Below are 13,151 nucleotides of genomic sequence, written 5' to 3'. Positions count from 1 at the left end.
ATATATATATATATATATATATACACGCACACACACTCACATGCATACACACACATGCATATGTATGTGTTGGGAAGCCTTTGTTTCTGCGTGTGTTTGTCACATCCCCACAGCTTGGCAATTGATATTGATTTCTTTATATCTTTACATCCCTATAACTTAGTGGTTCGGCAAAAGACACCAATAGAATAAGGACTAAACATAAAAATGTAAACACTGGGGTCAATCTGTTAAGACTGAAAAGGAAAACCCTTCAGGGTGATGCCCCAGCTTGGCCTCAGTCCAATGATTGAAACAAATAAAAGATAAAAGAAGATACCTTTAGAGTGTACCCTCCGAACTCCCTGCTATGTTTAACCACACATTTTATTGTGAGTGGTTGTTCAAACATATTCTAATCCCACCCTTTTCCTAGTCAGGTGATGATACACAGTACCTGCATCAGTGAGCTGACATCTGGTACTTCAGTCTCTGTCAGGCCAGCAATACAGACTTTATGAGATCCATCTTCACGAGCAAACAACCTGTTGACATATAAACACAAAAATGCTTATGAAAAATAAAATCTGCGTGTAAAAGGTTCGAAGCAGACAAACAGACACACAAATATGGAAACAGTTCTTAAACACAGTTTAACCCTTTCGATACCAACCCACCTGTGACCACCTTTCATAAAAACCTTCCATCAAAATTTCATGCTAATTTATGTTCCAAACACCAGCTTAATAATGACAAAGTTATCTTACTAAACTCTTCATTATTTTCAAAATCAATTGGAACAAAGACATCATATTTCAACAAAAATATAGAAACAAAAGGATTAAATATATTTCTAATAATCAGTTAAACTTACTGGACATTCTTTTCACTAGATATTAGCAATACTAATAAAATATATAGAATACAACACAAACATAATGCACAATTAAAGATATTACATTTACTTCACAAGGATTATGGGAAATTACAAAATACTGATTTGGAGACAACTTTTTTTTATATCAACCTGCCTGAGACAGATCCTGGTTCTATGATACAAACTTCCAGTTTTAAAGTGCTCTAAATAAAAACTTCCCATCAAAATTTCATGTTCATTTATGTTCCAAACACCAGCTTAATAATGATAAAGTTATTTTAGTAAATTCTTTATTATTTTCAAAATGAATTCAAACAACTACAGTGTATATCAACAGAAATATGATAACAAAAGAGTTAACTACAACAATTATAATTGTAGTTATTGGGGTAATGGTTGTTTTTAATGCAATGTTTAAAATTATTATAAAAATATGTTTTCTAAAAAAAATTGAAGAGAGAAATAGAGTGTAAATAGAAAAATAAGGCTACACAAAACAAACAGAAAGATGATATTAATGAACACATAATGAAAAAACACAGATATACAACTGTTAGGGTCCTATCTAAAAATGGGTTCCATTGTTCCTGTGTGTATGTAACACTACATATAGTTATAGGTGTAGGTGTGGCTGTGTGATAAGAAGCTTGTTACACAACCACATGGTCCCAGATTCAGTCCCACTGCATGACACCTTAAGCATGTGTCTTCTACTATTGCCTTGGGCCAACCAAAGCCTTGCGAGTGGATTTGGCAGATGGAAACTGAAAGAAGCCCCATCATATGTATATATATATACATATGTGTGCATGTGTGTGTGTGTGTATCTTTGTTTGCTCCCCACTGCTGCTTGACAACTGGTGCTGGTGGGTTTACATCCCCTTAACTAAGCACTTCAGCAAAAGAGACCAATAAAATAAGTACCAGATTTTTTTTTGAAAAATAAATACTGGGATCAATTCATTTGACTAAAATTTCTTCAAGGTGATGCCCCAGCATGGCCATGATCTAATGACTGAAACAAGTAAAAGACTTGTTAAAATAATATGCAGCAACAACAATTGCCACTGCCACAGCAGCAGCAACAGCAGCCATCATCATTGTTGTTGTTGCTGTTGTTGTTATTATTCAGCACTTGTGGCCGATAAAAGAAAGTATTATTATTATTATTATTATTATTATTATTATTATTATTATTATTATTATTATTGTGTGGAGGCGCATAGCTTAGTAGTTAGGGCATCAGCATCATGATCGTAAGATTGTGGTTTCGATTCCTGGACCGGGCGGCGTGTTGTGTTCTTGAGCAAAACACTTCATTTGCCGTTGCTCCAGTCCACTCAGCTGACAAAAATGAGTAACGCTGCAATGGACTGGCGTCCCGTCCAGCTGGGGAACACATACGCCATTGAAGCCGGGAAACTGGGCCCATGAGCCTGGCTAGGCTTTAAAAGGGCGCATTTATTTTTATTTTTATTATTATTTTTATTTAATGCTCACTTTCCATGTTGGCATGGGCTGTAAAGTTTGACAGTAACCAGTGAGCTGCAAGGCTGCATCAAGCTTCAATGTCATCTTCAGCATGATTTCTATGGCTGGATACCTTTCCTAATGCCAACCACTTTACAGAGTGTACTCAATGCTTTCTTAGTACCACTGACATTAGTGAGGTAGTCAATTAACTTGCAAGACAGTAAAAGAACAGAGCAAAAGCAAAGGGAGGAAGCTCCCACTACTAAGTGCTCTTTCTAATCAATTGTTATAATTTCCATAAATTGGAACAATTTCATACCTCTGTAATTAATTAATTCTCTAAAATAGTTCCTTTGCTCTTGAAAGAGTTGACAACAATACTCCTACAAAATCATTTGGAACACCTCAAACCTATGATCCTCATGCCATAGAACATTGGTAAACTTCATTGAACTTTGCTTTTCCTCTTGCTAAGTACACCTGTCATCTAGCTTTTCTAGTTGCTCGGTACAGTTCTCTGCTGCCCTCTTTCCTTCAGTCTTTTCAAGCCTGTCTCTACTTTTATGTCTCCATTTCACCTCTTCATCATCAATCTGGTGCAAACTTTACACCAGCTGCAAGTTTGATCTCCAACTCTTTTCTATGCTAAAAGTTTCTGTCTTGTGTTCTTCGAAAGCTTTAAGTACTTCTCTAGTTATCCAATTGTTTGATGGATCTTTAAACTTCCATATCTTCCTTCTACAAATAGTTTTATGTCTCTAGCTTTAACTAGAATAATCACTAACCAATGTTAGTAATTATTCTTCACTTAGAAAAGACCAATAGGAAAGGCCTATATGTTCACCAGATTAGTAAGTTATCAAGAAAAAGGCTGGCTGACTGGCTGGTTGACCAGTTTCTTGAAGTTAGCATTACAAATTATCAAGCAACTGGTGTCACAGAACTCCAGGAACTTTGTTCCCGCTTTCTTTCTTGAAATAAAGCTAAACCTCTATTTACACAACAAGGGATGCTCTACATGTTTGTTGAAATAACCAGGCACAATGTTAAGGTCATGTTCATTCCTCAGTAGTCTGCATGAGGGCTTCATAAAATTGATCTTTCTGTTCATCTACTAGTCCAGACTGTGGAGCATATGCAGAGATAAATGTTGCTATTATATTATCCAAAGTTAGTCTCAGCCTAAATACCCTGCTACACATTTTTATTACCTCAAATACTTCATTTATCTACTATTAGTCTGCCTACTTCACCCACATCATCACTGTTTCCTACTCAGAAGAATTTTTACCTTTGTTCTTTGGCCATGAGGAGTGTAACTGAGGCTCCTCTCCATCTTGTCTCTTGCATACAGCACACATCTTCACACCTTCACTCTAACATTTCAACAATCTCTATGAACCTACCTTTCATTGTGCCTACATTGATTGTGGCAGCTCTAAAGTTGTGGACTTGATAGGAAGAGTGGGTGGGTAGCTTAGGGTGCATTTTCAGCACCTGAAAGGAAGAAAGTTTGTGTGAATGTTTGATGGTACACCAAAGGCTCTTACATATGCCCAGATATTTTCACATAATGAATTACTATTAGTTTCAGTCACTAAACCACTAGGTCCAGGTATCAGCAAAAGGATAAATATATCTACCAACAGGTCTTGATTAAATGGCAGGAGTAGAGAGGAAACACAACAGTAACCATTGAAGAAAGGGAAGTTGACAGTAGTGAATGTTTGTGCATACATATGCACATGCATGTGTGCATGCGCATGCACACATGTGCACACACACACACACACATACATATGCTGACAAGCTTCTTTCAGCTTCTGTCTACCAAATCCACTCAAAAAGATTTTGTTGGTCTGGAGGTTATAGTAGAAGACACATGCTCAAGATGCATGTGGGACTGAACCTGAAAGCATCATCATTATCATCATCATCATTTGATATCCATTGTCCATGTTGGCATGGGTTGGAAGGTTTGACCAGGGTTAGTCAGCAGGAAGGCTGCACCAGACTCCAGTCTGATTTGGCATGGTTTTCTACAGCTGGGTGCCCTTCCTAACATCAACCACTCTGAGAGTGTAATGGGTGCTTTTATGTGCCACAAGCATGGGTGCCATTTGCATGACACTAATATCGGCCACAACTGCGACAGATACTGGTGTCATGCAAATGGCACCTATGCTGGTGGCACATAAAAGCATGGTTGAAAAATATACTTCTTTACTACACAACTATTCCTGTACCTAACTATCACAGCTCATCATCCACGGGGATCAAATCTTTGACTGGAATAGTCTTCCTAATTTAAATGACTAAAACTAAAATATTTTCACGAACTGAAGCCGTGAAGTAAACCAAATTTTAAACCAAAATTTATTTAGGTTTTATAACAGCTACCAAAAGTTTATCAATTAGAAATTTTAAACTTGAAATGACCATCCCTGATAAACTTCAGTAATTACCAATTTGTTGACAAATTTGCAAATCAAGATAATAATTTTATTATAAATCTAAAAAACTTTGCATTTTCAAACATCATCATCATCATCATCATCAACATTATCATTGTTTTAATGTCCACTTTTCCATGCTCATATGGGTCAGGTAGACTTTGTTGAGAGGGACATTCTATGACTGCATGCCCTTGCTGTCATTAACACTCACCTGTTTCCAAGTAAACTAATATTTCCCCATGACCAAACAGGTTTTTTTTTTCTGTAGAGTGAGAATGAAGAACACCACTTGGATGATGGTGACACTCACTTACAACTATCACATGTCATGGCAAAGAGACAGTAACACACACACACAAACAAAGCACAAATACATACATACATACATATATATACATACATACATACATACATACATACATATGTACATAAATACATGGTGGTTGTCTACTCCTCATGCAGTGTCTGACCACCTCTTGTACTTACACCTTAGATCCATCATTACATCTGAGGTGGCTTTTTAAACCAGACATTGTATTGAAAAGACACCCACATAGATTGCATATCTGATTTAGACCACCAAAAGCTGCAGTTAAGTTCTCATCTTTGTGGATCTTAAAATGTCTTTTGAGGCCTTTGTTAGATTTGCAGACCTTATGGCATACATGGCATTGAAAGGTGTGCACATATATATAGGCAAAGTAATTGGTGGAGGTTCGTTTTTCATGGGTCCACAAATGAGATTTGAGCCCAGCAAAAGAAAGGCATGGTCTGTCACAAAAAGGTCACTGAGATTCATCTTCTCAATCACAACATTCTTCTTTAAATCTCTCTTGAGTCTTGCATGTGTCATCCTGGCCTCCTCAAAAGCTTTCGCTCCACTCCACACTTTTGTTTACCATCCATCTCAATCCAAAGCAAGGGTTTCTATTGCTTTTAGATCCATTCCAAGTGACTTCATCGTAGTCCTTATACCGTCCTTAAACCTCTTTTTAGGTTTACACCGATTGCGCTTCCCCTCTGCAAGCTCACCATAAAACAGCAGTTTGGGTGTGTGTTCATCCACCATTCAAACAATATGGCCAGATCAGCTCATTTGATTTTTCAGAATCATCGATTTAATTGATTTATATACATACATACATTCAAGGTGTCCCAGAATTAACTGTCTATTTCAATGAAATCAGGCAAATTTTAAAAAACTGATAGAATATTATGTTTACTACTTAATTATGATACCAAAACACATAGATTTATAAATCTTATGTCAAAATTTTATTGAAAATTTTCAACATGTGTTCTTTCTGTGTCCCTGCAAATTTCAAACCTATCCTTAGCATTGTGAAACATATTTTGAAGCATTTCAGGAGTTATCTCCTGCACTGTTAACTGAATGCATTCTTTAAGTTCAGCTAAACCATTGCTGCATTCTGGAGATGGAGGTAGAGAAAATGATTACAGCCAAATTCAAAAGAAGCTGTCATGGGCAGATAAACAAAATCCAACAGGAATGAAAAATTTTTTTTTAAATAATAAAAATTATAAGATTATAAACAAAATTAAAAATTTATACACCTTTAACATATATTAAACATAATAAACATAAAATTGTCCAATTTCATTGAAACAGATAATTAATTCTGGGGCACCAAATCCATTTACAACACATTAGTCAGCACAAGGCTATAGCAGAAGATACTTGCCCAAGATGTCTTACAGTTGGACTGAACCAGAGACCATCTGATTAGGATGCAAACTTTTTACCACACACACAACTTTTTCGATGTTCCAAAGTCACTCGAGGTATTTGTGCTGGGTACAGAGGTATTATTACTGAAAGGACTGCACAGAAGTCATTTCATGCTTCTCCTTGAAGCGTGAAACCACTTCTGTGCAGTCCTTTCAGTAACAACACCTCTGTACACAGCACAAATATCTCAGGCAGTTTTGGATCCTTAAAAAAGTTGTGTAGTAAGAAGCTTGCATCCTAATCACATGATTTCAGGTTCAAGCCAACTGCAAAACATCTTGTAAGACAATCATAATATTAAAAAAATAAATCAGAAAGGCATGAGTATATAATGTTTCTTTGTCCTCACCGTTTTCTTCCATTAAGAAGATCAAAGAGTTGACTGCAATAAATTTCATAATAACTCAGCCACACATGGAACCCACTACCATAAGTGTTGTTGTTGATAACAGAGAAAATATCTGTTGCTGCTAATAGATATAAACCTGGGATGTCTTCAGAACCCATCATTGTAAATGTCTTACCAGCTCCAGTCTGACCGTATGTAAAGATGGTTGCTTGTCCTCTGTAAAAATAATTTTAAAAAAAATATTTAACCCTTTAGCATTTAAACTGGTCATATCCAGCCCTAATATTCTATCTGTTTTATGCTGAAATCAGTCAGATCCCATCTCTCACACCTACCCTACAATCTCATTCTAAAAATATACAATCATATCATCAAAATCCCAAAGCTACAAAATAACACCTGATTAATTCAAAACAGTGTGAAATAATAAGCATTACATTTGACAAAGTAATCTGAATGTTAAAGGGTTAAACACATTATTTACTTTATCAACATCCATAAGAATCTGTGATGCAATAGTGATAGCATTTGTGGGAATAAGGTAAAAGGTAAAGTTGTTTAAAAGATTTAACCTTTTAGCATTCAGATTACTCAGTCAAATGTAATGCTTATTTAACCCTTTCGTTACTATATTTATTTTGAGATGCTCAGTGTTTCTTTCAATTACTTTAAATATAATAAAGAATTTAGTAAAATAACTTAGTTATCATTCAACTAGTGTTAGGAACATAAATTGTGACTAAGGTTTGGTGAAAGATTTTAATTCAAAACTTATGAAAACAAGACATTTGTACTCAGAGTCAGAGCTGGTTTCAGCCAGGTTGGTAACAAAAGGGTTAATCATGTTGTTTTGAATTAATCATCTCATAGCTTTGAGATTTTGATGACATGATAATTCATTTTTACAATGACTTTGTAGGATATGTATGAGAGACCAGATCTGGCAGGTTTGAACACAAAGTGGATAGAATATTTAGGCCGGATATGGCTGGTTTATACACTAAAGGGTTTAAGGTGAGATGCAAGGAGAATATAAAACAGGCTATCAGGAATGGTGGAGATGAAATGAACCCACACACTGAACTGGCAGAAACCAGTCAAAGAATATCTAGTAAATATTTCTATTAATACAAAACCTAAGTACATACATACACTCACACACATGCATACACACACACAGAACCTAAAATTCCATCCACCGGAATATTCAAAGGGGCAAAATATTTACTTCAAGTTTTCAACTGTGAAACAATAAGAACAGGCATAGACCAAAACAATTCCCATAACCCATGCCAGCATGGAAAGCAGGAATAAAATACTGATGATGCATTTATATGTGTGCAATGGTGGGTACAATTAATAGGGAGTGTGAGTTCAGATGGTGTTTTGTAGTGATCTTATAGACATGATTTTATCTTTTTTTACCTTATACCTGCTTCAGTTATTGGACTACAGCCATGCTGGAGCACTGCCTTAGAGAATTTTTTAGTCAAATGAATTAACCCCAGTACCTATTCTTTTGTAAACCTGACACTTATTTTATTGCTCTCTTTTTCCAAACCACTAAGTGTGTGTGTGTGTGTGTGTTTAATCTACATACATATCTATATATACACTATCAGCTGGTGTTTTTACTATAACTACAGAATGGCCAATACCTTCTAAATAAAATTGGTAAATATAGGCACAGGAGTGGCTGTGTGGTAAGTAGCTTGCTTACCAACCACATGGTTCCGGGTTCAGTCCCAGTGTGTGGCACCTTGGGCAAGTGTCTTCTACTATAGCCTTGGACTGACCAAAACCTTGCAAATGGATTTGGTAGACAGAAACTGGAAAGAAGCCCATTGTATATATAATGTGTGTGTGTATGTGTGTGTCTGTGTGTCTGTATTTCCCCCACCACCACCATCACTTGACAACCAATTCTGATGAGTTTATGTTCCCATAACTTAGTGGTTTGGCAAAAGAGACTGATAGAATAAGTACTAGGCTTACAAAGAATAAATCCTGGGGTCGATTTGTTTGACTAAAGGCGGTGCTCCAGCACTGCTGCAGTCAAATGACTGAAACAAATAAAAAGAATAATAAAAAAAGAGATATATAGATTTGCAGACACACACACACACACACACACACACACACATGCATATGACTGTGACTGTGTGTGCATGTACTTGTGTTGCCTTATCCTAACTGAAAGCCAAGTCACTGTTCATACAAAAGATATCTCTTTTGTTTACAAACTTCCTCACAAACATGTCCACCCATTGAGCTGTTTGTTATTCAAAAGACTAGGAGGACCATTACCTTGCTTGGAATCAGGTGGGAGTGGTGATAGGAAGAGCCCAAGAAAAATCTACCTCAACAAGTCTAATATGTGCATCCCTTCTCTAGACCTCATGCGATGGCTGTATATGAGCATTGTTGTCATACAACTGAGGTTGTCATTTCCAGTCTTCCTTGAAAAACATGTCTATGCAAAGCATGTAAAAGTGCAAGTTGAAATAATGATGATACTACAGCATAACTAAAACACACACAACTGATGTGTGAATGTTGGCACTCCGTCGCTTACAATGTCGAGAGTTCCAGTTGATCTGATCAACGAAACAGCCTGCTCGTGAAATTAACGTGCAAGTGGCTGAGCACTCCACAGACACGTGTACCCTTAACGTAGTTCTCGGAGATATTCAGTGTGACACAGTGTGACAAGGCTGACCCTTTGAATTACAGGTACAACAGAAACAGAAAGTAAGAGTGAGAGAAAGTTGTGGTGAAAGAGTACTGTAGGGTTCGCCACCATCCCTTGCCGGAGCCTGGCGGAGCTTTAGGTGTTTTCCCTCAATAAACACTCACAACGCCCAGTCTGGGAATTGAAACCGCGATCCTATGACTGAGAGTTCACTGCCCTAACCACTGGGCCATTGCGCCTCCACTGATGTGTGAATAAGAATACATTAAATATCACATCAAGAATTGTCTGATGATTAGGAATGAGAAACTCTGATTAGCTACTCACACAAACTCAGATTTGAATAAAAAGTTAGCCCTATCTATTAAAAAAGTATTATTTTCATCATCCTGCAATGACCTGGCTTCCCATCCAGGTGGGGAATGTATACACCATGGGAATCAGGAAAATGGCCCTATGAATCTATATGACTCATGAAGGATCTTTATCTTTATATCTATTTTCATCATCATCATCATCATTAACATCAATGTTCCATGCTGACATAGGTTAATGGTTTAACAAAATCCAGTTAGTCCAAGGACTGTATCATGCTCCAGTGTCAGCCTTGGTATGGTTTCTATGGCTGGATCTCCTTCCTAATGTCAACCACTTTACTGTGTGTACTGAGTGTTTTTGTGTGTGTGTGTGTGTGTGTGTGTGTGTGTGTGTGTGTGTGTGTGTGTGTGTGTGTGTGTGTGTGTGTGTGTGTGTGTGTGTGTGTGCATGCATGTGTGCATGTGCATGCATGTGTGCATGTGCATGCATGCATGTGCATACATGCATGTGTGCATGTGTGTGTGTGGCTTCAGTATTAGTGAAGTCACATGTAGCTTGCAAGACCATGAACCCCAAGGGGATGGAGCTTTATGGTAGATGAAGAGTTAAAGTATGACAGAAAGGAGTCAGAGCAGAATAAGATTTCTTGCTGTAGAGGAGTTACATGACTACCTCACACCGTTCTGATACAATCATCCATTATATACTATCCTCCATTGAACACTCTCTGCAACCTAGCAGAATGGTAGTCGAATCATGAAACAATATTTGACTGGATCATCAACTAAGAAAACACATTCCAACAAATAAAACATACACAAAGTGTCTCATCTAAAGAATGAGGCAGAAAGTGTTATTCTTTGAAAAAGATAACTTGAACCTACCCTTGAAAACAACAATGGCTTCAAGATATGCTAATGCTCCCAGCAACAAACTACCAAACTACTGGACCAGTTCGAATCCAATCTCTTCAACCTAATAAACAGGGTAAGATTTAATAAAACTTATACTAGCAGCTTCCAACAAACTCTCAAGAGTAATACTAAAACAAATTCAAACACTTCAAAAGCACACTTCTTACAACCTGACAAACCAAACAACTCATACGAAACCGACAATCAGACATACAAAAACTTCCACTCGGACAAGCAGCATCACAAATACATGTAAAAACAAAAAACTAATCAGGATATTTTTCATTTCAATAAATCAAGAACAAAATATTGGTTTCAAGTTTTGGCACAAGGCCAGCAAGTTCAAGGGAGACGTAAGCCAATTACATTGACTCCAGTACTCAACTGGCACTTTATTTTATCAACCCCAAAAAAGGATGAAAGGCAAAGTCAGTCTTGGCGGAATTTGAACTCAGAAAGTAAAGACAGAGAAAATGCTACTAAGCATTCTGCCCAGCATGCTAACAATTCCACCAGCTCACTCCAAAATATTAGCAACTGGATTAGACACAGATGGCAGAGTTGAACACCAAACACTCATATACCTTGCAAAACACTTGAAGACCACAAACAAAAATTCACCCATAATTACACCTGTAGGTTATTAAACCCTACTAAAGCATAAATTGGTAAATTAACTAAGATAAACCCAGACAAAATTACTACAGATATAAAAACACAAAAATTACCATGAGCCTACCCCTATGGATAACACTAATTGGACCATCATCCCTTAATAAACATAGTGTAATGTCTTGGGCATATTAAACTTGTTGAAGCCAGTCCCTCTGTAAGTCTGATCATAGCTGATTTCTTCCAAAGAGAACGAGAGACAGAGAGAAGAAGAAGAATTGACCCCAACACTGAGCAGGTACTTTGTCACCTGCAAAAAATGGAAACACAAAGTTGACTATGATGGGATTTGAACTCAGAGCATGGACCGTGGAACAAATACCACATAGCATTCTATCCAATGCTGTAACGACTTTTAACAACCTGGTATACACAACTGAGGCAGTATATTAAAATAGCCATCTTTCTATTATATTTAATGTGTATACACTATTGAAAGGCATTTTACTACAGCATTTGTCCATAAAAGGTGTTACCACAGGACAAATACTGCAATAATTTGCCTATGAACGGTGCATATACATTAAATATCACACACACACACATACATATATATATATATTATAGATAGTTAGAGTAAACCCCAGCTATTTCCTCTTGAAGCGCATCTTCTTATTCCATTGTAGTGGCGTGAAATTATAGCCGCCATTGAGGAAGTACTATCTGCACATGCGCAAGGGACTTGCCTTTCCGGAAGCCCCTCAAGTGCACATGCGTAGTAAAACTAGTACTTAAAGAGTTTGTTTCACTTTCTAAGCCTCTTGAGCGCGATACCTTCAACGTGACAACACCTTGCTTCTCAATGAAGCACTCTTCACCACGATGCCTTCGATGTGATAGCTACTTGCTCCTCTGGCATGCATCAAGGAAGCTCTTAACCTTCCAATACTGATTACAAATTAATCAGCAGATGCTAAGCTGAATGACACAGGATTTGTAAAACCAAGCATTATCAAAAAAATAAAACTTATTTTTATTATGTTGTTAATTGTTCTACTGTTTCTTAATATATAATTATGTTGAAAGGTGATAGAGAGAGACTAATGTCTCTATTGCAACTATCAACCTTTTACACCATTATTACAATCCAATATATAGTCAAAATTGTTGCTGTATGTTAGTCAAAATACATATTAAGATTGAGAATTATGGAAATATTACTTGCAGAGTTAGTGTATAACAAAACAAGGAATTGGAAATTTTTTGGTATTATTTATTCTCCATTACACATGTTTCATTTGGTAATAAGAGACATGTAAGGAATTTCCTATGAGAAATGCTTTAGACAGAGAAAAAAAATCCTGATTATAATTTCATAATTACATTATAATTTTTTTTTCTGTCTGAAGAAATTTTCATTGGAAATTCTTTACATGTCTAATATGTAAAACTTGGTAATTACATGTCTATCTAATATGTAAAACTATTAGCAAATGAAACATGTGTAATGGAAAATAAATAATACCAAAAATGTTCACTTTCCTGCTTTGTTATACAAATATATATATATATATAAGCAATGTTAATTCTCTAAATGAAGTATTAACAGTAACTGCACGATAAAGTGTAGTATATTGCCACTTAAGTGTGGCTGACCCCTAGGGGTGGATGTTACTGTTGCTTTTAGCCCCAGGAGGACATCTCCTCCAGCTGGCTTATCGACACACGACT

At 36.6% G+C, this 13,151-nt stretch overlaps 1 protein-coding gene across 2 annotated transcripts in view; it reads right to left on the bottom strand.

The window, feature by feature from the left end:
* The window catches only part of LOC106879521 (uncharacterized), an 84,461-nt gene that overhangs the window by 30,590 nt on the left and 40,720 nt on the right, over positions 1–13,151 (bottom strand). For both annotated transcript variants that reach the window (XM_014929143.2, XM_014929144.1), the window contains exons 4-5: positions 6,885–7,100; positions 437–524 (exon numbers count right to left, since the gene is read on the bottom strand). In XM_014929143.2, coding sequence (XP_014784629.1) covers positions 437–524; positions 6,885–7,100 — 304 coding nt within the window. The remainder of the gene's footprint in view (positions 1–436; positions 525–6,884; positions 7,101–13,151) is intronic.

Source organism: Octopus bimaculoides, chromosome 2, assembly GCF_001194135.2.
Source record: "Octopus bimaculoides isolate UCB-OBI-ISO-001 chromosome 2, ASM119413v2, whole genome shotgun sequence".
In the NCBI taxonomy this organism is placed as follows: Eukaryota; Metazoa; Mollusca; class Cephalopoda; order Octopoda; family Octopodidae; genus Octopus; species Octopus bimaculoides.
Note: the sequence above shows the minus strand (reverse complement) of the source record. Positions and strands in the feature narration are given on the sequence as shown.